The 26,470-nt window shown below is 36.3% G+C and overlaps 1 protein-coding gene across 1 annotated transcript in view; it reads right to left on the bottom strand.

Annotated features, from left to right (window-relative positions):
- LRRC7 (leucine rich repeat containing 7) overlaps positions 1 to 26,470 on the bottom strand; it is a 586,898-nt gene that overhangs the window by 453,797 nt on the left and 106,631 nt on the right. Inside the window, exon 2 of the mRNA XM_033228849.1 lies at positions 15,714 to 15,811. Coding sequence (XP_033084740.1) covers positions 15,714 to 15,811 — 98 coding nt within the window. The remainder of the gene's footprint in view (positions 1 to 15,713; positions 15,812 to 26,470) is intronic.

Below are 26,470 nucleotides of genomic sequence, written 5' to 3'. Positions count from 1 at the left end.
ATGCAGCAGGATGAGGCAAGTTACAAGAGGCCTTGGAAAAGGCAGGCAGAGCAATAAGAGATAAAGTCCAGGCTTGGGTTTGATAGTGACTTCATGGGAAAATTTTTCCTGGATGGGATTATCGAACCCAGGAAGGAGAGAATGGACCTGATCTGCTTGAACAGTGAAGGCTTCTGGAAGACTCAGAACTTATTGATTTTGTATCTCTCATATGTGAAACCTTGTGAGACAGTTCAGAAAATAAGTTCAAAAAATATGTTTGCTTCTGAAAGCAATAGAAAACTAAAACACAAAGTACTGGTAAATAGTGCCAGTTTTACATTGTTAAAGAAAGAAAGAGAGTGACTATGGGAGCAATTTAAACTCTCAGCAACTCAGTTCAGACCCCTGAAATAGAGTTGTCAGATTTAGGAAATAAAAATAAAAGACACTTGTGATGCTAATTTTATGTGTCAACTTGGCTGGGCTACGGTGCCCATATAGTTGGTCAAACCTTATTTTGGATGTTTCTGTGAGGCTGCTTTTGCATGAGATTAACATTTAAATTGGTGGATTTAGAGTAAAATAGATTGTCGTCCATAATGTCACTGGGCCTCATCCACTCAGTTGAAGGCATTAACAGAAAAAGACCAACCTTTCTATAGAAAGTATTTCTGCTAGTACACAGATTTTAGACTTGAATGGCAATGTCAACTCTTCGCTAGGTCTCCAGCCTATCAGCCTATCCTGCAGATTTTGGACTTGCCTGTCTCCAAAATCACGGGAGCCAATTTCTGAAAATAAATCTCTCTGTATACATACACACAAACATTCTATTTCTTCTGTTTCTCCTGAGAAGACTGACTAACACAGACACTCGGTCAAATTTGAGTTTCAGATAGGCAAAGAGCCCAAATATTGTACGAGATATACAGATGTTTATATCTATATCATCTATATCTATATCTAATCTATCGATTTATATAGGGAAGGGTCAATGAGATTTATTGTAAGGAATGGGTTCATGCAATTATGGAGGTTCATAAGCTGGAGACCCAGGAAAGTTCCATAATCTGCTGTTCATAAGCTGGAGACCCAGGAAAGCCAGTGATGTAGTTTGAAGGCATGTGAGACACGGACCCAACAGTGTAGACTCCTGTCCATGTCTGCAAGCCTGAAAACCAGGAGCACCAAAGGCAGGAGAAGATTGATGTCCCAGTTCCAGCAGTGAGCAGAGTCACATTTTTGTCCTATTCACGTCCTCATGGATTGGATGGTCCCCACCAACATTAGGGAGGGCTGCCTGCTTTAGGGAGAGCCCACATTAGGGAGGGCCACCAACTTATATACTGTTTTTTTTTTCTGAGAACATTCTCATAGACACACCTGGAAATAATGTTTAACCAGATCTGTGCATACTGTGGCCCAGTCAAGTTTACACATAAAATTATCCAACATGCTGTGTATTACAAGCACACAAGAGGGAGAGCCATACAGTTGACATTAAGTCAATATTTGTTGAATAAATTAGTGTAATTTGATCATCATATTTTGGAAGCTTCGAGAACAATGTAAGACACAATTTGAGATGACAGTAGAATATAAAGTGTCAAGGCCTTGGTTTAGAATGGTCTTGGAGTTAAATCCACATTGCTGCTCCTCTCTGCTCCCAGTAATCTCAGAAGGACCTATGAAAAAGTATGGATTGATATCTGGGTAAAGGCTGCCCTGATAAATGCCCCTCTAGCTGTCTAAAGGCTTAATATTTAAGCCCAATGGCTTAAGAGATAAAGATTTTAGGGAACATTAGAAGTGAGATGCTTATCATGCACTCATCTATTTTCTGTGTGGAGGGATTTCCCCAATACTCTTGACATCTTATGTCATTTCTAACCTCTGTTAGAAAGTGAGGTGATTTACCCAGTTAATAAATTTTGGAGGAGAACTGGGCATAAGTAGCCCAGTGCCTTGTTCCATCTTTCTTTGAGATGGAGCTGCTTCAGGTAAGATATACTATATGAATCTGCTCCTCACTGCTGTAAGTTTTGTAGGAGGAGTTCCCCAAAAAAGAAGCCCTGTGGTTTTTTGTACTGCTGTGGTTAGGTGGATAGATATGCCCATTTCTAGAGTATATTATGAAAAACTCCATGGTTGCCAAAAATCCCAACTGTGTTCTTCAATCTAGCCTTTATAAATAATAAAGATCAACCATTACCAGGATCTTTATCATTTAAAAATAATGCATGATATCTTGTTAATATTTTAATTGGTTTCAAAATTGTTTTGCAATATGAAAATTATCTATCGGATGCCTTTAAACTCCAACTGTACTTTCAACTACAACTACGGTGACTTAAATCAAGTTGTTTCTTTTCTTTTTTTTCTTTCTTTCTTTCTTTTCTTTTTTTCTTTTTTTTTGAGACAGAGTCTCCCTCTGTTGCCCAGGCTGGAGTGCAGCAGGGTAATCACAGCTCACTGCAGCCTCGACCTCCTAGGCTCAAACAATCCACCCACCTCAGCCTCCTGAGTAGCTGGGACTACAGGCATGTGCCACCACTCCTGGCTAATTTTTGTTCTTTTTGTAAAGACAGAGTTTCGCTATGTTGCTCAGGCTGATCTCAAGCTCCTGAGCTTAAGTGATCCACCTGGCTCAGCCTCCCAAAGCATTGGGATTACAGGGGTCAGCCACTGTGCCTGGCCAAGTGGTATCTTTTATAATTCATTCCTTTTTATGTTTTCAAACTTTATTAGAGTGATGACTGCATACCAAATACTGTGCTTAATGTTAGTGATAGATAGGATGTGTCTGTTTGCCCTTAAGCAATTTACAACTTACTGGGGAAGAAACAGACATCAGACAACGAGATAAAATACAATTAGATGAGTGCTACAATAATAATCTTTTTGTAATGCTTCAGGAACAGATAGAAGGGAGGTCCTGAAACCATCTCTACAAACTTCATAAAATTATTCAGGTAAGAAGGGAGGGGAGAAACAAGAAACAAAAATAAACCAAACTTTCAGCCTATTCAATGTTAAACACGAGGCCATCTTGCCCTTTGACCTGCCTCCTCGTGGTTGTTTGGGGCCTATTACCTTAGAATCACCCAGACCCTGTTACAAGATTATTTCCCCTTAGCTGTTCTATAGATAACTTCCTGAACATTATGAAACATTGTTTTCCCTTTGAGATATTCTTTCAGGTCCTGCATGCTAGTAAAACTGCTGGTATCAGCTGCTCTGAAGGACCCCGCTAACACAAGCTGGTCTGAAAGATCCCACAACAAGCTGACTCACCAAAGAATGGGCTTCCATGTATTGATGATTTCATTCTCTTTACCTCAGCCAACCAACAACCCCAATTTTCCAGCCCCTTATCCTCTATGATTCCCTTAAAAAGCCCAGCCCAGAACTTCAGGATGGGGAAATGGATTTGAGGGTCTCCTTCATCTCCGCACTTGGTCCTCTGCTGTGCGATTGTTTAACTCTTTCTCTGGGCAAATCCAGCTGCCTCAGTTTAACTGGTGTGTTATTGCATAGTGGACATATGAACCTGTTGGTCCTTTAACAGTCCTGACCTCTACCAAGAAGAGGAGGAGAGGCATCAGGGAAGCTTTCATAAGGAAGGAATGAATAACAAGACAGTTACTACTAATATGAGAGGAACGGTGTAAAAAGGGCTGACATTTTTTTCAAAAAAATCCTTCATCAGATAACGAAACTGACCTTTGTCAAAAATATGTAGTTAAATATTTTTAACTTAAATATTTTTCAGACTTTTTCTTACTTCTTTCCAAATATCCAAAGATCTCTTGTCTGATTCCTTCTAGTTATTGAGGCCATTGATCTGAAAACACTTTCACGTTGAAGAGTTTTATGACTTGACTACAGTTACTCCTCACAGACATTTGCATTTTTTAAAAAGCCCAGTGGGAGCTCAAGTGCTAACACAAATGACTGATTTGCTAAGCCATAGGTGCTAGGAAAATAAGTGGCAATGGATCTTTTAAAAAATTATATCCTATGTACCATCTCAGGAAGGGTTTGGCTGCAAAAATAACTATGGAGGCTGGAGCAAAGCTATGGACCTTCCATAGAAGAGCTTATGATGTACTTTTGGTAAGTTATTTGCCTGAAGTTTGAATGAAAAAACCATCTAAATATACCTAAAATACTTCAACTTGGTACCAAATTTGCATTAACTTGATTTCAGTTTTCTGAAGGTCTAAGAATATTCAGGCTGTGAATCTAATTTGATATAATCCTTTAATCTTATTTTTATATTATGCTAAAATAGTCAACTGTATTAATTTTGGATGTGCAGATAAAATTCAACTGAGTACAACTTCACTTTTTAAAATTATTGTTATGACACTGTTTAACTGCAACCCAAGATATTAATAGAAGCATAATATGTAATAGGATTTTCTAGCTTACTATTAGAGATAATGAGAAATCACTAACCTCTTGTTTCTCTTGAGCCCCCTTGTACTAAAATCATATATGGCATTCTTTCAGCTTTGTTGTAAAACTTAGTAATAGACACCTTAATGATGAACCTAAGCAATGAGAAGTGGGGAAGACTGGAATGAATGCACCTGACTAGAGATAAACAGAGCTGGGTAGGAATGTTTAGTTTAGTGTCTCTGATATTGCAGCATGAATATTTATTTATAATTTGTGAAAGTATACATACACGTTATATGCATTTCTTTGTAGGTATGATATTTTACATTTTAAAAATTTAGGGGTTAAGCAGAAGATGAATTCCAGAGAGGGAAAATGAGGATATAGCATGGTATAGGCAGATAGCATAAAACAGTAGGACTAAGACAGTTTTTAGAGTAAAACTTAGGTTTATATCTCAGCTTCAGCACTTACTAGCTATGTGACATTGCATAAATTACTGAACCTTTCTGAGATCCTGCAGTCCTTTCTGTAAAATCTGACTAACATTTGCTTAAAGTTGAAAGGAAGAAGGGCTGGCCATAGAGTGTGAGAGACATAGGGGAAGTGAGTCTGGTTTTAAAATGGAAAGACATTGGATTAAGGAATTTAAAGGAGAAACTGAAGATGATGGAAATGTAAACTGCTCACAAACTACAGGGCTCAAATAGAAAAAGAGGGAACTGAATGATATATAGGTGCCTGGAAGTCACCGTGACGTTAGTGCCCTGATTCCTGACATCCCAAGTACCACCTCCTCTATCCTTTGCTCCCATTCGAAACCATAAAATATTTTGGGATAGTTGAGTATGTATAGACAAATATGTAGTATATGCAAAATAAGGGATATAGTGTTGAGTAATCTCACCTGCTCCATTACTTATGCTAAGCCAAATAGCCAATATAAAATCTGAGATTGCTTCTAATATTAAACCAGCTCTTGAAAGTGATTGGTTCAGTACAATAGGGTGAGGCCAATGAGTACATAGCATTCTCCTGGTGTACAGTAATGCTCATGAATGGGGAGGTAACCCCATTTAGGCCAATAAAATGATAAAATAGTTAGTATTTTTAGTATTTTCCTAAGGCTTTTACGAGGTTTTTTTTTTTTTTGAAACAGAAAAAGAGTCCAAGAAAGAGACAGCATTTCTTCCTCTGCAAATGTTCATGCACATGCATGAGGTTTATTACTGCAGAACATCACTGCCAGCCCAAGAATAAAGCTAACACCCAGAGAATGGTGAAGTTCTGAAGCCTGTCTTATTTCTAAACTTCCAGTTATGCAAACCATCAAATTTCTTTAGTAGATATGAGATTTCCCCCCACCCCCTGTTGCATAAGCTCCTAACTACAGTAGCACCAGGTCATTAACATCATAGTTGGGTCCCTGGGACATGGCTTACAAAAAAGGAACTGATAAAGAACACCAGTATCTGGGGACCCAGCACAGACTTGAGGTGAAGTCAACTGGAAAAGGGGTGGCTCCAGGATCTACTCAACAAATGAACTCTACTCCTTACATTGTACTAATGTTCCTTACTTCTTTTACCCAATTTACCATAAAGCATCTGAAGCTTGATTAATTCTCAATCCCCGATTCACTGACACACGTTTAATATACAATTCTTAACAAGAATGGTTTGTCAGACTTCTCAGTTCTTGAAGGAGGAAACTAAAATGGAAAACAGAATGTCAAAAGAAGAGGTAGTTAAAAAGCAAGAACAGTCACAGTAAAAGTGACAGCTGACAACTTGATATGTAGGGAAGCAAACAGACAGAATTCCATTATCACACTTTATAATAATGGCAGATTATAAAACCATCCTTGAGTTATTAGGAAAAGCCTAAATCATATTCAATGGCTTCTACTACGAAGGTAGGAATGTCACGAATCATAATGATTTTTACCAAGCTGGTTAATATTAGAATATTTTCACATCTGAAAGGGTAACATTCAGTTATATAAACACAAAATAATTTGAAGTGTTATCTCTTGCTAATGTTAAAGAAATCCTGTTAGAAGGGTAAAATAAAGGACCAAAACCCTTCAATGAATTTCTGTTATTATTCAAAAACTCAATAGACAGGCATCATGTATTTCTAGTGTACATAATATTGACTCAGGTTGATTTCTGAAAAAAAATTACACCGTCATAAATATTTCTCTATAAAAATAATAATTTCTCTTTTTTTCTTTTTCTTTTTCTTTTTCTTTTGAGATGGAGTCTTGCTTTATAGACTAGGTTGGAGTGCAGTGGTGTGATCTCGGCTCACTGCAACCTCCGCCTTCCAGGCTCAAGCAATTCTCCTGCCTCAGCCTCCTGAGTAGCTGGGACTACAGGCATGTGCCACCATGCCCAGCTAATTTTTTTGTATTTTTGTAGATATTGGGTTTCACCATCTTGGCCAGACTGGTGTCGAATTCCCGACCTCTGGTGATTCACTCTCCTCAGCCTGCCGAAGTTCTGGGATTACAGGTGCGAGCCAACAGGCCTGGCCTAAAATAAGTTTCTTTTTTTAAGCAGACAGCAATCACAACTTTGCTAACAAGAATTTATTTGCTATTGACAACTAAGTTGGACTAAGTAAAAGATAAATAAATAAAAAGATACAGCAAAGCTAATGAAACAAAGTTTAATACAAATTTTGTAAAATTAATTTGAATACATACAATTTCATGATTGTTAAGTCCTCTTGATGAACTAACCTTCTTTATCCCTTGTAATGTTTTGCTCTGAAGTTACTTTTATCCTGATATTAATATAGTCACTCTAGCTTTCATTTAAATAATTTATGATGGTATTTCTTTTTCCATCCCTTTATATTTAACCTTTTTGTATTTTTGCATCTAAAGGACATTTTTATGAGCAACATATAGTTGGTCTTTCTTTTTTATCCAATCAGACAAGCTTTGTCTTTTAACCACAGTGCTTACACCATTTACAATTAATGTAATTATTGATGTATTAGGACTTAAGTGTAATACATCTAGTTTTATTATTTGTTTTCTGCTCTGTTCTCTTGGTTTCTTGTTTCTACGTTTCTTTTTCCTTCACATCCTCTAGGTTACATGAATATATTTAGTTCACTTTTGATTTACCTAAAATGTTTTTGAGTCTATTATTTTGTAGTCTTCTTAGTGGTTGCTCTAGATATTACAATATACATATGTAACTTATCACAGTCTTCTGGTATCAGTGTGCTACAATTTCAAGTGAAGTAGAGAAACCTTATATCAATTTAGGTCCCTTTACCCTTTCCACTTTTAAAATATTAATTGACTTAATTATTTCATCTACATACATGCGCACCATATCAGATAGTATTATAGTTTTTACTTCAACCATGAAACATAAGGTAAAGAAAATTCTATTATTCATACTTCTATTTTTATTCATTCTACTGTTCTTTACTTCCTGAAGGTACAAGTCTTCTTTTGTTAAACTTTTTCTTTGTGTTTGGAGAGTTCTGTGTAGCCATTGTTTTGCGGAAGGTTTGTTAGCAACAAATTCTCTCAGTTTTCCTTCTTCTGAGAGTGGTTTTATTTCTCCTTGATTGCTGAAGGATGGTTTAATTGGATATAGGATTCAGAGTTGACAATTCTTATAATACTTGAAAATCTTGTGTGTCATTTCCTTCTGGCCTCTGTGGTTTCAGATGAAAATATACTGTCATTTTAATTGATGTTTCTTTATATGTAATGTGTTATTTCTGCTCCTTTATATGTAATGTATTATTGCACTTTGGTTGTTTTTAAGATTTTTCTTTATCTTTCGTTCTCACAAATTTAATTATGAAATGTCCTGTTGTGGATTTTTTTTTTTTTTTTTTTTGTTTATCTTCTTTGGAGTTGACCCAGCTTCTTGAATATCTAGATTTATGTCTTTTGTCAACTTTTAGAAGTTTGCAACCATTACTTCTTAAATACTTTTTTTCTGCCCCATACTCCTTTCCTCTCCTGGGATTCTGATGATACAAATATTATATATTTTGTTATTTTTCCACAAATCCCTGAGGTTCTGTCCATTTTTGTTTAGTATATATTCTCTTTATTGTTCAGATTGAGTAAATTCCACTAATCTACATATTCGTTTAATCTATTTTCTGTAATTTTCACCCTACTATTGAGTCCATTAAGTGATATTTTTATTTTGGTAATTTTGATTTTCAGTTACATAATTTCCATTTGGTTCTTTTTTATAAGTTCTTTTTTTCCCTGAGATTTTCTGTTTTTCTTGACTTGTTTCAAGAGATTATGTAATTGTCTCCTGAAGCATTCTTATGATGGATGCTTCAATTTCCTTCTCAGAAATTCCATTATCTAATTTGTCTTAGTATTGGGGTCAGTGGAATGTCTTTTCTCAGATTGTGGTTTTTCTGGTTCATGGTATGATGAGTTACATTCAATTGCATTTTGAATATTTTGATTATTATGTTAGGAGACTTAATCCTATTGAAATCTTTTATTTTAGCAGGTATGTATCCTGTTTAGGTTTAGCTTATAGGGTTTGGACTAATTTTGTGGGCTTTAGTTCCAATGGCAGTTAGTGTTCTGATTTTTTATAATGCTAATGCTGATCTGGTCTGCTTCATTTTTCCGGCACTGTTGGGACTTCTGCTAAAACTCTGCTGGTGTCATCTGCTAGAGTTAAAAGTGCTGCTCTGGGTTCCCTAATATTCCTAGGTAAATCTCTGGGAAGGCACAGAAGCCACTGGGCCTGTGTCTCTTTATGACATTGCGTGAAAGATAGGAAGACACAGGGCTTTACTGCTGCCACCATTATTACCAGATAGATCTGCCCACCAGGGAGAGCAGAGCAGGGATGGCCTGCGGCCTTACTGTTCTGTTTCTGCAGGTGAATTGAACTGCCTGCCGATCAGGACTATAGAATAAGATATTGGTGGCTCTCTTCCAAACTTCTGTTGTTTTTCTCTCTCTTGGTCCTCTGGACTGAGAGAGTAGGATTCGCTTTTTGTTTTTCTTCTTCTCTTCATGCCTGTCGACAGTACCAGATTGCAAGCCTCTCTGGTATGCAGTCCAGGGATATATAGGAGATAAAAAGAAAATGCAAGAAGCATACCATGATGTCTTTCTTTAAGTCCTGATGTCCCAGTCAGTTTGCCTTCTTCTTTGAAGCTTTCAGAGTCCTTTTAAAATGGTCTGTTGAAGAATTTTTCCAGAGTGTTTAGTTTCATTTAGAATTGAGGATCAGGAAAGGTGAATCTAGACCATCTGTTACAGAATCAAAAGCTTGGCCTTCCCTCCCTTTCTTTCATCTTCCTTCCAACTCTCTTTTTCTCCCTTTCTCTTTTTCTTTCTTCATGCCTTTCTTCCCTTCCTTTTACTCCTTCTTTTCTTTTTATCTCTCCTACCCATCTCTTTATTTCTGGCAGATTCTTGTGAATTTTCATTTTTGAAGTTAAGTAATTAATTCCTTCACTCATTCTCATTCATTCTATAATATCTGTTGAACACCTACTAACTGCCAGACAATATGTCATGTGTTATTAATATAGTGAATAAGAGGGAGTTCTTGCTGCTCAGAGAGTTGATAGTATAATTCTAAAATATCTGTATGTATCTGGGTATGGATATGGATCTTATATAACTGATTTTTATACAGGACATCAGAAAACATTTTAATATGCAATCAGATATTTTAATAACTTCAGAAAGTACATTACATTAAATCTTTTATCATTTTTGTTTGAATTGTTCTGATTCCTTTAAGACAATTTATACTTCTTAGGTTGGATGTTTGTTCTCCATTTTTCTACATGTAATTGTTTCCCATCATTATTTATTATTTCATCATCTTTCCTATGTATTCATGGAGTACTTCCAGTTCCAATTGTTCCAATTTCTGATATTTTTACGTGTAAATTCTTCTGTTGACTCCAGTAAAGATTTTAATTGTGATCTTCATGTTTAGGTTTTTTTTTTTCCCATATAATTCCCTGCTCAATAATGTTCATTTTTCTTTTCTCTAAAAAAAGTTTTTTCCACATTGTTTATTTTGCAGGTATTTCTTAGAGTATTTCTTGTGACTATTGAAAATTTAATCTCTTTAATTTTTCTTCTAGTTTCTTCATTTACTATTTTTTGAAGGAAAACTCTTCCTTTCCAGGTTAACTTCTTCCCTCTCGATCTATATTATTTCAAAATATATATTTTTTCTCTTATCACTGAGTATGATCAATAATTATAAGAAAGTCAGTTTGGTTGAAGCACAAAGAGCACAGGATAGAGTATGAGATGAGGCTGACTGGGTGCGTGGGGGCTAGATTCTGCAAAATCTTCAAATCCACAGTATGGCTATTGTCTTTCTTCAATGAGCAATGGAAAACCATAGGGTTATTTTAAGATAAAGAGGGTTTTCTAACAGTATGTAGGAAAGCCACTTAGGGAAGCATTTGGTAGAATCTTACATAGAATATTTGCAAAGGTGATTTGTGAACAGATTCAAAACATACGTAGGAGGTCAAGTTGAGAGGCCTTGAAATTAGAGTGAACATAGGAGAGAAAAGGGGAAGAAATGTATGGAAGACGACTCCTAGGTTTATTAATTTTGAACCTAGATAGTTAACAGCACCACACATTCAGACAGAAAACACTGGGAGAAGCTCGGGCTTTGAAAGATGATAGATTTGCTTTTGGATTTGTTGAGTGCGTTGCATTGTTGAAACATTCAAGAATGTGTCAAGTGCACATTGGGATGAACAGAGAGGTTTAGTCTGGATACATCAATCTGTGAGTCATCTGATTATAGGAATAACTAACACTGTATGTAATGACATTGTTTGTGGAGGAAGTGTATTTGGGACAAAAAAGAAGACTTCAAACTATCTTCCAAAATTCTAATATATAAGGGCTATAAAGAGAAAGTTTAGCATGCAAAAGAGTAACCACAGAGACTATAGAAAAATCAGGAAAGTATTCTATTATGTTAGCCAAAGCATTAGATGATCTCTGTCTCAGCCTATTCATGCTGCCATAATGAAATTCCATGAACTAGGTAGCTTATTAACAACAAAAATTTATTTCTCACAGTTCTGGAAGCTAGGAAATCCAAGATCAAGATGTTGGCAGATTTGGTACGTGGTAAGTCCCACTTTCTGATTTATAGATGGTGCCTTGTCATAGATTACCTCCAAAAAGTCTATCTCATGATATAACATCAATTGGGTTTTAACATATACAGTTTGGAGGGATAGTAATATTCAGAGCATTGCATTTTTCAAGAGGACAAAATGGTCAACAGTATTGATCCCTGCTAAAAAGTCAAGTAAGATGAGCATTGAAAACAATGCTTGATGGATTAGCAAATAATAGCTTAACTTCTAAGATGGCCCCATGATCATCAACATACTCCTTGATGCTTGAACCCTGTATAATCCCCTCTCCTTGGATATAAGCTGGACCTATCACTTTCTTCTGGACAATAAAATATGGCAAAGGCAATGGTGTAATTATGATCCCACATTTTGAGTTAATCAAAACTGAAATTATCTTAGGTGTGCCTGACTTAATCAGGTGAAAGTACTTAAAAGAGAGCCAGGTAATTCTCCCTGAGAATAGGGAGTAAATGGGCTAATTTAGAATGTCCATGCAGCAAGGAGCTTCTGGAGGCCTCTAGAACCTAAAAGTGACTTCAGCTGGCAACCAACAAAAAACTGGGACTGTCATACCACCACAAAGAAACAAATTCCGCCAACAGCCTAAATGAGTTCAGAAGTGAATTATTTCCCCAATTGAGCTTTTGATAAGACTTCAACCTGGTGATACCTGAAGCAGCGAACTCTGGACTCCTGACCTTCAGAAAATGTGAGATGATAAATGATGTTGTTTTAAGACACAGGTCTGTGCTAATTTGTTACATAGCAATAGAAAACTATTAGAGCAACATAAAAAATGTACTGATGCTCTCTGAACAAAAGCTGTTTCAGTAGAGTGACTGGACAGGAACCAGACTGGACTGGTTTGCAGGAGTGAGTGGGAGGCAAGTAAATGGAGCGAGTATAGATAACTCTTAGATAAATCAAGAGATTTTCCTGAGCAGAAAACAAGAGTGTAGGGCTGTAGCTGAAAGGGGCTGTGGCTTTGAGAACAAAGTTTTTATTTTGTATTTTAATGGGGAATAACTTAAACATGTTTAAAAATCTGTCTTCCACAATAATCTATTAATAATAATAATCAGATGCAGCATAGGTAGGTATAATTCACATTAAATAACTAAGATCTACATCTGGTGATCTTATGTTGATTTTAACATTGCAAATATTATAAAGTGGGATAGAGAATTATAAAAGAAAATAATGCAAAGTATGCTATTTAGCAAAACCTTCCTGTATACAATATCTCCAAATGAAAGAGTGATTTCCTTACTCTGGAGGATCCTATGGTCTGAACCACGTTTCCTTATTCCTTTCAATTCTTAGTGCAGAAAAGCTTTGATTTGACTTTCTACGATAGTTTTCAAAGGTGGAACCTTTGTGTGGGATTTGACCAACAAATCTTGGTGTAGATCTATACTGAATCTGTAGAATCACAGAAAAACAACTAGGCCATTGTGTTAAACTAGTATCAAACATGAATTACCATCGAACGTTGCTGCAAGAATTTCAGCTTTATTATATTTACTTAGAACCTCTTCTTCTCCACGCATGATTGTTTCTAAAAACAGTGGTGGTAATATCTGTGCATTTGCATTCCTGATCTAAAAAAACTGCCTTATTATCCTCAAACAAATGTTTAGTTTGAAATAAGAGAACAATAATAACAATTAAAGAAAGAGACAGAAGAAGAGAAGAGAGAAAAGAAAACTCGCTACATCCCAGGTTCTGTACCAACTACTTAATATAAATATCTCCCTTCATTCTTAAAATAATTACATTAAGTAGGCTCTAGCATATCCTCATTTTCTTCAGATAAATAAACTGAATTTTATATTTAAAATAACTATCTATTCATGGTCCTGCATCTGGTCAAATTAAGTGTCATATTAGAGAATAAATCCTTTTGTGTGTCTCTAACATTAATAGTTTTCACTATCATGATATGTTGCTTCCATTACAAAAAAAAATTGTGGCTTTTATTTTTCTCATGGAATTCACACTAGTCTGTCACAAAGCAAGAAGAACTGCTCACTGTACTAACAAGGGAAAATAAAGACCTCTATGGAAAAGAAAACAATTGCATAGATTTTGCATTTTTCAGTACATCTTTCCATGTTCAATAACATACTCCAGCTGAACTTCCTTGGTGACACTTCAAAGACTTCTCTGACTGTCACGATCCAATCGGTAAGAACTTACAACACAAGTGTCGGTTATATCATGTACCTTGCTAAGCACATATTAGGTAGCTTAACATAGTACTTTACATTAGAGAACAATAAAACTTGATTATGAACTATACCAATGATTATTCCTCTTTTGTATAGATAATGATTTCGTATCATCTGATGTCAATTATTTTACCTAGGCTAGTAGTTTTCAAGCTTGAGCTTGCATGAGAATCTCCTGCAGAGCTTCTTAAAATACAGGTCACCAGGCCCCGCTCTAAGACTTTCTGATTCAGTAGGTGTGGCTTGCAGCACTAGAATTTGCATTTTTAACAAGTTCCCAGATGCTTCTACTGCTGCTCATAGCCTGGAGATCACAATTTGAGAACCACTGGCCCAGACCAGGGTTCAAAAAGATTTTCCATAAAGACCCAGGTAAATAATTTTTTGGTTTTGGGGGCCATACGGTCTCTTGTCACAACTACTCAGCTATTCCTTTGTAGTGCAAAATCAGTTGTGCATAATACACAATGAATAAATGATGGCTGTGTTTCAATAAAATTGTACTTACAAAAAAGGTGTCAGGCTGAGTTTCATCAACAAACCATATTGGCCAAGCCCTGGCTTAGACCAACTCAGTATAAGAGCCCTGAAATATCACTTTGCTTATGTTAAATGGCAACTCTGTGATAATCATTTGCAAATATATCTACAAATATCCCTTTTAAGTTTTATTTAAGTATCTACAGAACTGTACCAGAGACTAAACTGATGGTCTCCTTGAAGCATAGAGAAGAAACCCCAAAGTTTTTCTATAAACCCAACAGAAATACGTAATACTTTTATGCAAGAGTCTGCATGTTATAAATGCCCATGAACTCTATCTTTACTTTCAAGTTTTAGTTTTAGTTAAATATTGTTCGTGGTGTTATAAGCCATAAATCTACCAGGTTAAAGAAGGCCAAAACACTATTGAATGACATATATGTCAGCTCAGTCAGGTTATCTATTAACTTGATAATAAACAAAACAAGAACACTTTATTTGCCATGAGTGTGCCCTGCTTTAATGTAGTTGGTCTTTACCCAGAGCAGTATACTTCAAACTAATTTGAAAATGCCACTATAATCTTAAAATTCTACTCAACTGTATACTTCAGTGAACCCACTACATTAGCTTTATCCTTGTAAAATATAAGTTCCTGTAAAAGGGCAAAATTCTGATAAATTTTTATCATAATGAAATGTGATTTAGTTCCCTGAAAATAATCATATGCAAATACCATGAGGAAACATAGTATTATGAATCATTTTATAAACTCAGAATGTGAATATTATGTCAAGAGTCTCCAACAATCTACTACAGGCTATAGAAAATAAATAAATAAAATCCCTACAGCCAATGGCATATTCTAATATTTAATAATTTGAGGATGAACTAACGTGACTTTATACTGGGATTCATGGTATCTATCTTTCAGAACATTTTACTAAATTCAATTAAATCAAATGTTCCATTTGGCAAACAGGTTTATATTAACCAGCAGATATCTATTATTTTATCTAAAGGAGTGGTTTTAAAAAGTTCTCAGTTAAAAAAAAAAAAAGTTAAAAGAGCCCTGTGGCTAAATAGAAACTGGAAAGTGTTGATTTTAGATACATTTCAAAAGTTTCTTTACTTCAGGATGTCTCAGAACCATTACCATGCCTGGTATAAATATCTATGGAAGATTTGTCAGACTGTACAGCCTTTTCCCATCTCATTTGAACAGGGAACTTGATTGTCAGTAGAACATCTTGAAGTACCAGAGAAATATCCTTAAGAAAGCAATGTTCTAAGTAAGCGCTTACATTCAGGTAACATGTTAAGTTATTTTAAAAGACCAACTCAACTCAACAAATATTCTATTACTTGACTAACCATTTAAAGGTCACTCATTTCATTTTACTATGCTACTCACCAAAATCTATCTAGAACACAGTTAATCCTATTAAACATACTTACACTCCTCTTCAGGCCTTTTCCGAAGTGCTGCACGAACCTCTTTACAAGGACTTCTCTGGTATTGTGGGGGGTTCCTTCCCCTTATTAGGTTCTCCATCCTATAAGAGAGAATCAAAGGAGTATTTTAATACTAAAAGTTTGATAAATGTTTACAAGTTAAATGGTCTAAAATTCAAATACCCACAGAACTTTGCTAGACAACACCATGAAGATGATCTGGCAAGGAGCAAGCTGGCAAGGTGCATCGGGGACCATAGTAAATTGGAGAGTGCTTGACTTTTCCAGCATTCCAATTTAGAAAATTTAAAACACCATGTGTATGAAACGTATGCACATTCTTTAACTAGAGATTGCTGTGGACTGAATATGTCCCCACAAAATTCAAATATTGAAGCACCAGCCCCTAGTGTGATTTGAAGGTAGAGCCTGTGGGAGGTAATTAGGTTTAGAGGAGGTTATGAGTGGAACATCCATGATGGGATTAGTGTCTTTACAGGAAGAAAGAGAGATAAAAAGGGAAAAAGAGTAGACTTCTCTCTCTCTCTACCATGTGGGGACACAGGGAGGAAGCTGTCTTCAAGCCACGGTGAAGGCCTCCACAAGGAACCAAATTTATCAGCACCTTGACCTCGAACTTCCTAGCCTCCAGAACTGAGAGCAATAGTCTGTTGTTTAAGGAACTGAGTCTATGGTATTTTGTTATAGCAGCCCAAGCTGTATAAAATAAAGACCTATCGACTAAGAGTAATTACTTGCAAAGTAAATAAATTTAAAAATAGGACATCATTCAGAAAGAAAAATCATATCTTTTACCAACATTTCAAGTATCAGTTTTTCACAATGAGATACCACCTTACCCCAGCCAGAAAGGTCATTATTAAAAAGTCAAAAAACAATAGATGTTGGCATGGATGTGAAAAAGGAACACATACACTGCTGCTGGGAATGTAAACTAGTACAGTCTCCATGAAAAACAGTATGACGATTTCTCAAAGAACGAAAAGTAAATCTACCATTTGATTCAGTAATCCCACAACTGATTACCCAAAGGAAAAGAAGACGCTATTTCATAAAAACACCTGCACTCATATGTATATTACACCACAATTCACAATTGTAAAGATATGAAATCAGCCTAACTGCCCATCACCCTATAAGTGGATAAAGAAAATGTGGGATATATATGATATATTGATGTATAATAAATAACATATATATGACATACATGTTATGTATGATATATACTATATATATAAATGTGGGGTATATATATGTGGAATATATACACACACATTATATCTACACACAAAATGTATATATGTGTGTAGGATATGTATACTACTGGAGTATACTACTCAGCCACAAAAAGAATGAAATAATGTTCAGTAACTTGGATGGAAGGGGAGACCATTACTCTAAGTGAAGTAACTCAGGAACAAAAACCAAATACCATATGTCTTACTTATAAGTGTAAGAACTAAGGTATGAGTATGCAAAGGCACACAGAGTGGTATAATGGACACTGGAGACTCAGACGGGAAAGGGTGGGAGAAGGGTGATCAATGAAAAACTACCTATTGAGTACAATGTTCACTATCTGGGTGACATGTGCACTGAAATCCTAGACTTCACCAATATACAATTCATCTGTGTAACAAAAACCCACTTGTACCCCTAAAGCTATTGAAGTAAGAAAAATGTTCAAAAAGTACCAGTTTTCAGGAATGGAACTGCTGATTTCATTCAATACTAATGACTGAATCAGACTGTTTTTAAATTCTAATAATTGTGATATTTTGAAAAGAGTGGTTAATATAAATTGTACCTTTCTGTTACCAGTTACATGGCGATGCTGACAACCAGAAAATAATAAATTAATCAAACACGACTTGGGTGAGCATCTGTAGCAGCATATAATTTGTGGTATTTTTGTTTTCAGTAAAGTTTACAGTTTTGCACATCAGTGTACACTCTACTAACTTCTATAACACTAAAAAAATTGAATGCTCAGAATTTGAAAAAGTAAACCATAGTATTTATCATTTTGAAAATATAAACATTATTTCTTAACATCTATATGGATATAACATCTATGAGGATATAACATCTATATCCTCAACCAGGAATATCATTGGTTTTGATAGCTTTCCTAGTTGATAGCATGCATACCATTGAAAACAGTGTGATTATTATGGGTATACTGGCAGAGGGTTTTCTAGGATTAGTAGTATATAGAGAGGATTATGTTCCTTGTGTCTGGAGGGGAAATTGAGAAAGGATGATTCCATAAAAGCAGTGTGTTAAGTGGTGGAAAATATGAGATCAAAAGGCTTTTGGGGTGGAATAGTAACATAATACTACTCCTATGGGAACTTATCATTGGGGCTTAAAAAAAGTCTTCCAAATATACTTTCTGAAATTAGTCCATTCATATGTAGAGGCTGCTTTATGTGCTTGTGTGTGTGTGTGTGCATGCACTCATATGCCTATGCCTATGTTTGTGAAGTATAAGAAATTGTTTTTTAATGTGCAGTGATAACTTGAATCTTAGTTTCACTCAAAATTCATTTCAAGTGAGAAAAAGTTATTTCTCTCAAGATAATGATAATACAATGACAGGAAACCAAGTGGAAATTTGCAGAATTGAAGACATAAACTGCTTCAACATTATATGTGTGCATGGGGGGCGGGGTGAAGAGTAAGTTTCTAGGTCTGTCCCTGCAATTTCACCATGAAGATTAGCTATGCGAACTAAATTATATCAAATTTTCTAGTTTCTGACTCTTGAATTAATTCAACGCACAATTTTGATTATGTGTTTCAGCAAATGCAGAAATCTCCATGATGATCTGATAACAATTTAAGTGAGCTTATAATTATTCACTAGTATTTACAAGCTTAAGATAGTAAATTATAGCAAACAGAACCTGCACATGCAAATGTCTACATAAAATTGTAGTGTAATTTTAAAAATACTTTTACTCATTGTGATTACACTCTGATGGGGAATGACAAGTTATGTTGGTTGGGGAATACATGAAAACTACTCTCTTGAATAGGCTATTATTTTTCCTTTTTATCTCTGACTATCGAATATGTGAAAACAAAAGTGGTCTACTTGATTTCCATGTAATTATGGTTGAGGGTATGTCAGAGAAACTCAAAAACATATTAGAAAGTACTTTGAAAGGCTTTAGGAGGACTTATATGGTTACTATTGGTATCCAAGACCCTCAGGTTAGCCTCCCAGGAATCATGGTGTTCAGAGGTTGTATTTTGGGAATACTCATGAGCAGATATGCAAGAGATTGTACAACGCTAGCAATGTAGCATGACTTAAATGTAATGTTCCTCAACTCTGGAATCAGAATGCCTGGGTTTAACCTCTCTTTTTCTTTCTTAAAGGATGATTTTAGGTAAAGTTACTCACATACTTTCGCCTTACTTACATGCTTACATACACAACAGGATTGTTGTGAGGATTAAATATGGTAACACATGTAAAATGCTTTGCATTGTGTCTGTCACAATGGAGAGCTCAGTAAATAAAGCTATTATTAATAATGATTATCACAAATAGAAATGTGATCATATACTAATATTTTAAATGTTCCATATATTTGGAAAAATATTACAACTGGTCTTTAATAAAGAAAATGAAAACAGATAGTACTGTTGAGGAAAAAAATATTTGGCTTACAAATTTTCTGATTATTAGGGAAAAACAAAATATCCAGGTATATAAATGGCCAATTTTCATAGATGAAGAACTTAACTAAATATACTTCATTTTTTATCAATAAGATTTAAGGGATTACTAATGACAATCTTCCAAGGACACTAACAGGGATAAAAGTGGGCTGTCGTCATCATGAATTAACTAAAGTTCTACAAAATTACAGGTTTTCTAGAGAATTTAGAAAATATTTCAAAATTTTATAGTTAACTTGGACCTTAGAAACAATTAAAATATTTTGTAATATATTTACCATTTACTTTATCCCTTCATGAATTAAATTACTTCATTTACTTTACCATTTACCATTTCATTAATCCTTTGAACAACCTTATGAAAGAATATTTTAAAGATGAAGAAATTAAGCTCAGATATGCTCAGTGACTTGCTCATGGCCACATCAGAAGTAGAAGGCGGCTCAACTAAGATTTAACCAATCTTTTCTGGACTTTTCTAGTTGCTTCTTAGTCCATTATTTCCATGAGTTCATGATTATAATTCCACTAGGGGACTGAATACCTGAGATTCAAATATATAATGTGTTTTTAATTCTGGTAAAATTATAATTAACATAATATTAATACTTATATTAATATCTATACTCAGGAGGCTGAGGTGGGAGAATCACTTGAGCATGGGAAGGTGGAGGCTGCAGTGAGCCATGATCATGCCACTGTACTCCAGCCTGGGCAACAGAGTGAAATCTGCCTCCATATTTATATGTTATAGATGTAAAATATATATATATATAATATTTATTTTCAAATATATGTTTTTAGTGTTAATCTGTTGATTACATGTTGATTTCTTATCATTTTGCTATTGTCACTGAAATGTTTGCTTCCATTAGTGACATTTTAAGTTTTTGAGAACTGCTAAAAAGATAACTGGGGCCAAAACAATTCACTATAAATTACATGAATGATATACTAATAGATGAAAACATTAGAAGATACTAAAAGTCATTTTGTTCCTTGGAATGCTATATGTCATGCCCACTGGAAACATACTTAAAATGAAGTTAAAATTCTTACAGAGCAATGTTTACATCTAAATTATTATATAACTGAAACTTGCATCTTCTTAAGATTACACTTCTGGTTACTTGAACTCTTTCACCACCATTATCTATGATCTACAGTTTACATTAAATAGTCAGACAAAATGATCAAAAATGAAATCTTGGAGCACAGCCAGGTCACGGCAAAGGAGCTGTTCTAGCTACTCTCAAGCTTGGCAAGCCACCAGTAGGAGTGTGTTAACAATTCTAGCAAGGAGAGATCAAATGTAATGACCACAGGTGAGACAGATGCTCTAACAACTCATTGAAGAACTCTGAAAAAGTGCAGCCTACATGTTCGACTGCTAGGAAGAAATAAGGGCAGCCAGGTTAATATCAAACAGCGTGAAATAGCAATCAGCCGTTATAAGCAAAAAGTGTCCACGACGTTCTTGATGGTGTCTCCCAAATTTGGCTAGGTCTCAAAATCACCCAAGGAGTGATTTTCCCAGTACTAAAGACTATTATGCAGTAGGTTGAGGTCAAGTCCTAGTTGATGTTTTTTTTGTTTTGTTTTGTTTTTTAGATTAATCAGGTGCTTCGAAAGCAGCCAGCCAGCTGTACACTTGTTTAGATACTGGCGTTTGGGAGCCTCTGTAAATAAAAAATATATACTTGGAATTGTAGGGAAGACAAGTCCATTGAATTCATTCAGGTGATAAAGTTGTCTACTAACACAGAGGTGTAGGGCCTGAAGAAGAGACTGCAGTTAGAATAGACATTATCGAAAATGAAGAGTAGACAAAAAAGCACAATCAAAGGCTTGCCAAGTTGCCTGGAGGTCACTCACAGGAACCTACAGGCTGCTCATTTATATTATCAACTCACTGTCGATAATCTCAATAGTGAGATAATATCCCCTAACAAGGTTTGGCTGACTCACCTGGATCAGGGAATATGTTTGGACTAATCTAGAGTCATGCACTGGGATGGCAGTGCTTCTGGTGAAGGAAGGATGTGAAGTCTGGGTGAAAATCTAGTTGAAATAGATTTACACTTGATGGAGGCAGAAGAAGGAAAATGATTGGCTCACTGGAGGAAAAGGGAGTTGGGATAAGAGAATAAGGGTTTCATGTATAAATATTCTCAAATGCCTATTATATATATGCCAGGTGCTTTGTTAGGTTCTTTATAGGTACATTATCTATGTCATCTGTATTTTATCCATGGATCACCTGAGTCTAAGAAATATACGTGACTTGCTTAGGATCATACACAGAATAAATACAAAAAATCAAGATTTAAATCCAGATCTGTTTGACCTCAGATCTATTAACTATGAAGTGGGCTGTGCAATAGAACTTTCTGCAATGATGGAAATGTTCAGTATCTGTGCTGTCCAATAAAGTACCTGCTAGCCACGTACAGCTATTGAGCACTTCAAATGTGGCTAGTGTGACTGAGGAACTGAACTTTACTTAATACAACTTTTTTTAAAAAATGTATTAAGTAGAAGTGCAGAGGAAGATGGCCAAATAGGCTCCACCGATCGTCACCACCCCCACTCTGCAAGGACACCAATTTAACAACTATCTACACACACAACAAAAAGTGCCTTCATAAGAACAAAAAATCAAGGGAGCACTCATAGTGCTGGTTTTAACTTCATATCACTCAAAGAGGCATTGAAGAAGGCAGGAAAGAGTGCTGAATTGCAAACATCACTCCACCCCTACCTCCCAGCAGTGGCCACAAGGCATGGAGAGTCTCAGCACTTGAGACAGGATGAATGCAGCAGTTTTATGACATCGCATTGAACTCAACGCTGCCCCTGTCATAGCAGAAAGCATAACTAGGCTGAACTCAGCTGATGCCCAACCACAGAGGGAGTTTTTAAATGAGCCCTAGCCACAGGAGTATTGCCCATCCCGGCAGTAGGATACTGAGCTCCAGCAAGCCTCACCACCATGGCTAAAATGCTCTGAGCCCATAAGTAAACTTGAAAGGTAGTCTAGGCCACTAGAACTGCAACTCTAAGGTAAGTCTTAAGACTGAACTGGACTCAGCGCCAGTGGATTTGGGAGCATATGTGACCTACTGAGATACCAACTGGGTGGCTAAGGAATTCATCTGCCACCTCTCCTCTAACCCCAGGCTGCACAGTTCATGGTTCCAAAAGAGACTCACTCCTTCCTCCTGCTTGAGGAGAGGAAAGAAAAGAGTAAGAAGACTTTGTCTTGGATCATTGATACCAGCTTAGCCACAGTAGGATAGGGCACCAGTCAAAGTCATGAGGCACCCTTTCCAGGCCCTACCTCCTAGATGATATTACTAGACACATCTTAGGCAAGAAGGGAACATGCTACCTTGAGGGGAAGGACCATCACCTGCTGACTAAAGTGCCCTCAGGTCCTGAATTACCAACAGTGATACCCAGATACTATGCTGTGGGCCTCAGGCGAAACTCAGACTTGCTGGCTTCAGGTGAAACTCACACATTCCCAGTTGTGGTGGCTATGGGAAGAGACTCCTCCTGCTTGAGAAAAGTGAAGGGAAAAGTAAAGAGGACATTGTCTTGCACCTTAGGTACCAGCTTTGCCACAGAGGGAAAGAGTACAAAGCAGGCTCCTAGGGTCCCCAGTTCCAGGCCTTGACTCCTGCATGATATTTTGGGACCTGTCCTGGGCCAAAGGGAAGCCTGCTACCCTGAATGATGTGTCCAATGCCAGAAAACATTCACCACAAACTGAATAAAGAACCCTAGAGCCTTAAGGGAATATTGATGGTAGCCTAGCACTAATCCCCATGGGTCTGTGGGGATGGTGGCCATGGTCTAAGACTCTTCTCCATATGGAAAGACAAGGGAAGAGTGGAAAGGACTGTGTCTCATGGTTTGACTGCCAGTTCAGCCACAGTAAATTAGAATACTAGGTATACTCCTAAAGTTTTTGATTCTACTCCCTGGCTCCCAGATAGGACCTCTGGACCTCCCTGGGGCCTGGGGGAACTTGCCACCATGAAGGGAGAGACACAGGCCTGATTGGCTTCACCACCTACTGATTATAGAACTTCAGGGCCTTGACTGAACATAGATGATAGCCAGAGAGTGGTTACAGTGAGGCCCCGTGCTGTGCTGGCTTTAGGTCTGATCCAGTGCAGTCCCAGTGGAGGTGGCCACAGAGGTGCTTGTATCATCCCACCCGCAGCTCCAAGTAGCTCAGAAAAGAGAAAGAGACTCTGTTTTGGAGAAAGTAAGGGAAAATATCTGGATCTTATGCAAGACAACCAAGGTGGTACCTCTATGAGTTTGCAAGAACCACAGTATTAATGAACTTGGGGTTCTCCCTAATGCAGATACAGCTTAGATTACAACACACATGTCCTTTTGAATACCTTGAAAGCCTTCCCAGGAAGGATGGGCATAATCAAGCCCAGACTTTGACAGCAACGATAAATACCTAACTCTTTAATGGCCAGACACAGATGAATATTTATAAGCATCAAGACCATCCTGGAAAACATGACCTCATGAAATGAACTAAAAAAGGCACTAGAGACCAGTTCTGGAGACACAGAGATATGTGACCTTTAGAGAGACAATTCAAAACAGTTGTTTTGAGGAAATTCAAAGAAATTCAAGATAACACAGTAAAGGAATTCAGAATTTTATCAGATAAATTTAACTAAGAGATGGAAATAATTAAAAAGAATCAAGCAGAAATTCTGGAGTTGAAAAATCCAACTGCCATACTGAAAAAAGCATCAGAGTCTTTTCATGGCAGAGTTGATCAAGCAGAAGAAACAATTAGTGAACATGAAAACAGGCTTTTGAAAATATGCAGTCAGAGGAGACAAAAGAAGGAAGAATAAAAAAATAAAGTATGACTACAAGATCTAGAAAATAGCCTCAAATGGGCAAATCTAAAACTTATTGGCCTTAAAGATGTGGTAGGTGTAGGGGTAGAAAGTTTATTTTAAAGAATAATAACAGATAACTGCCCACCTAAGAAAGATATCAATATCCAAGTACAAGAAGGTTAGAAAACATAAAGCAGCTTCAATCCAAATAAGACTACCTCAAGTCATTTAATAATCAAACTCCCAAAGTTAAAGAAAAAAGAAAAGGTCCTAAAAGCATCATGAGCAAAAAAACAAGTAACACACAATGGAGCTCCAATATGTCTTGCAGCAGACTTTTCAGTAGAGAGTTTATAGGCCATGAGAGAGTGGCATGACTTATCTAAAGTGCAGAAGGAAAAATAGTTTACCCTAGAATAATTTCTCCAGTGAAAACACCCTTTGAACATGCAGATAAAGACCTTCCCAGACCGACAAAGGCTGAGGGATTTCATCAACACCAGATCTATTCTACAATAAATGCTTAAGAAAGTACTTCAATGAGAAAGAAAAATACATTAATGAGCAATAAGACACCATCTAAAAGTACAAAACTCACTGGTAACAGTAAGGAAACAGAAAAACACAGAGTATTATAACACTGTAACTGTGGTATATAGACTATTCTTATCTTAAGTAGAAAGACTAAAGGATGGACTAATCAAAATAATACTATAAGAACCTTTCAAGACATAGACAGTATGATAAGATATAAATAAAAACTACAACAAACAACCCTATCAAAAAGTAGGCAAAGGATATGAACAGACACTTCTCAAAAGAAGACATTTATGCAGCCAAAAAACATATAAAAAAAAGTTCATCATCACTGGTCACTGCAGAAATGCAAATCAAAACCACAATGAGATACCATCTCATGCCAATTAGAATGGTGATCATTAAAAAGTCAGGAAACAACAGATGCTGGAGAGGATGTGCAGAAATAGGAATGCTATTGCACTGTTGGTGGGCATGTAAACTAGTTGAAACATTGTGGAAGACAGTGTGGTGATTCCTCAAGGATCTAGAACCAGAAATACCATTTGATCCAGCAATCTCATTACTAGGTATATACTCAAAGGATAATACATCATTATACTATAAAGACACTTGCACCCATATGTTTATTGCAGCACTATTCACAATAGCAAAGACTTGGAAACAACCCAAATGCCCATCAATGATAGATTGGATAAAGAAAATGTGGCCCATATACACCATGGAATACTATGCATCCATAAAAAGGGATGAGTTCATGTCCTTTGCAGGGACATGGATGAAGCTGGAAACCATCACTCTCAGCAAACTAACACAGGGACAGAAAAGCAAACACCACATGTTTTCACTCATAAGTGGGAGTTAAACCATGAGAACACATGGACACAGGGACACAGGGAGGGGAACATCATGCACCGGGGCCTGTCAGGGGATGGGGGCTAGGGGAGGGGTAGCATTAGGAGAAATACCTAATGTAGATGAAGGGTTGATGGGTGCAGCAAACCACCATGGCACGTGTATACCTGTGTAACAAACCTACATGTTCTGCACATGTGTCCAAGAAATTAAAGTATAATAAAAAGAAGAAAAGAAACACAAAATGTTAAAAAGTGGGAAGGCAAAGTTAAAGTGCTGAGTTTTTATTTGTTTTCTTTGTGCTCATTTGTTTTTGCAAAGAGTGTTGTTGTTATCAGCTTAAAATAATGTGTTATACGATAGTATTTGCAAACCTCATGGTGACCTCAAATCAAAAAACATACAATGGGCACACAAAAAATAAAAAGCAATAAATTAAATGATATCACCAGAGAAAATTACCTTGGCTAAAAGGAAGACAAGAAGGAAGAAAAGAATGAGGAGAAGATGACAAAACAACCAGAAAACAAATGATAAAAAGGCGGAAGTAAGTCCTTACTCATCAATAATAACATTGAATATAAATGGACTAAACACTTCAATCACAAGATGTAGAGTGACTGAACAGATTAAAAACCGAGACACAGTGATCTGTTGCTTTCAAGAAACACACTTTGCCTATAAAGGCACACATAACTGAAAATAAAAAGACAGAAAAAAGATATTCCATGCCAATGGAAATCAAAAAAGAGCAGGAGTACCTATACTTAC

Source organism: Trachypithecus francoisi, unplaced genomic scaffold, assembly GCF_009764315.1.
Source record: "Trachypithecus francoisi isolate TF-2019V2 unplaced genomic scaffold, Tfra_2.0 Lachesis_group12, whole genome shotgun sequence".
Classification (NCBI taxonomy): domain Eukaryota; kingdom Metazoa; phylum Chordata; class Mammalia; order Primates; family Cercopithecidae; genus Trachypithecus; species Trachypithecus francoisi.
Note: the sequence above shows the minus strand (reverse complement) of the source record. Positions and strands in the feature narration are given on the sequence as shown.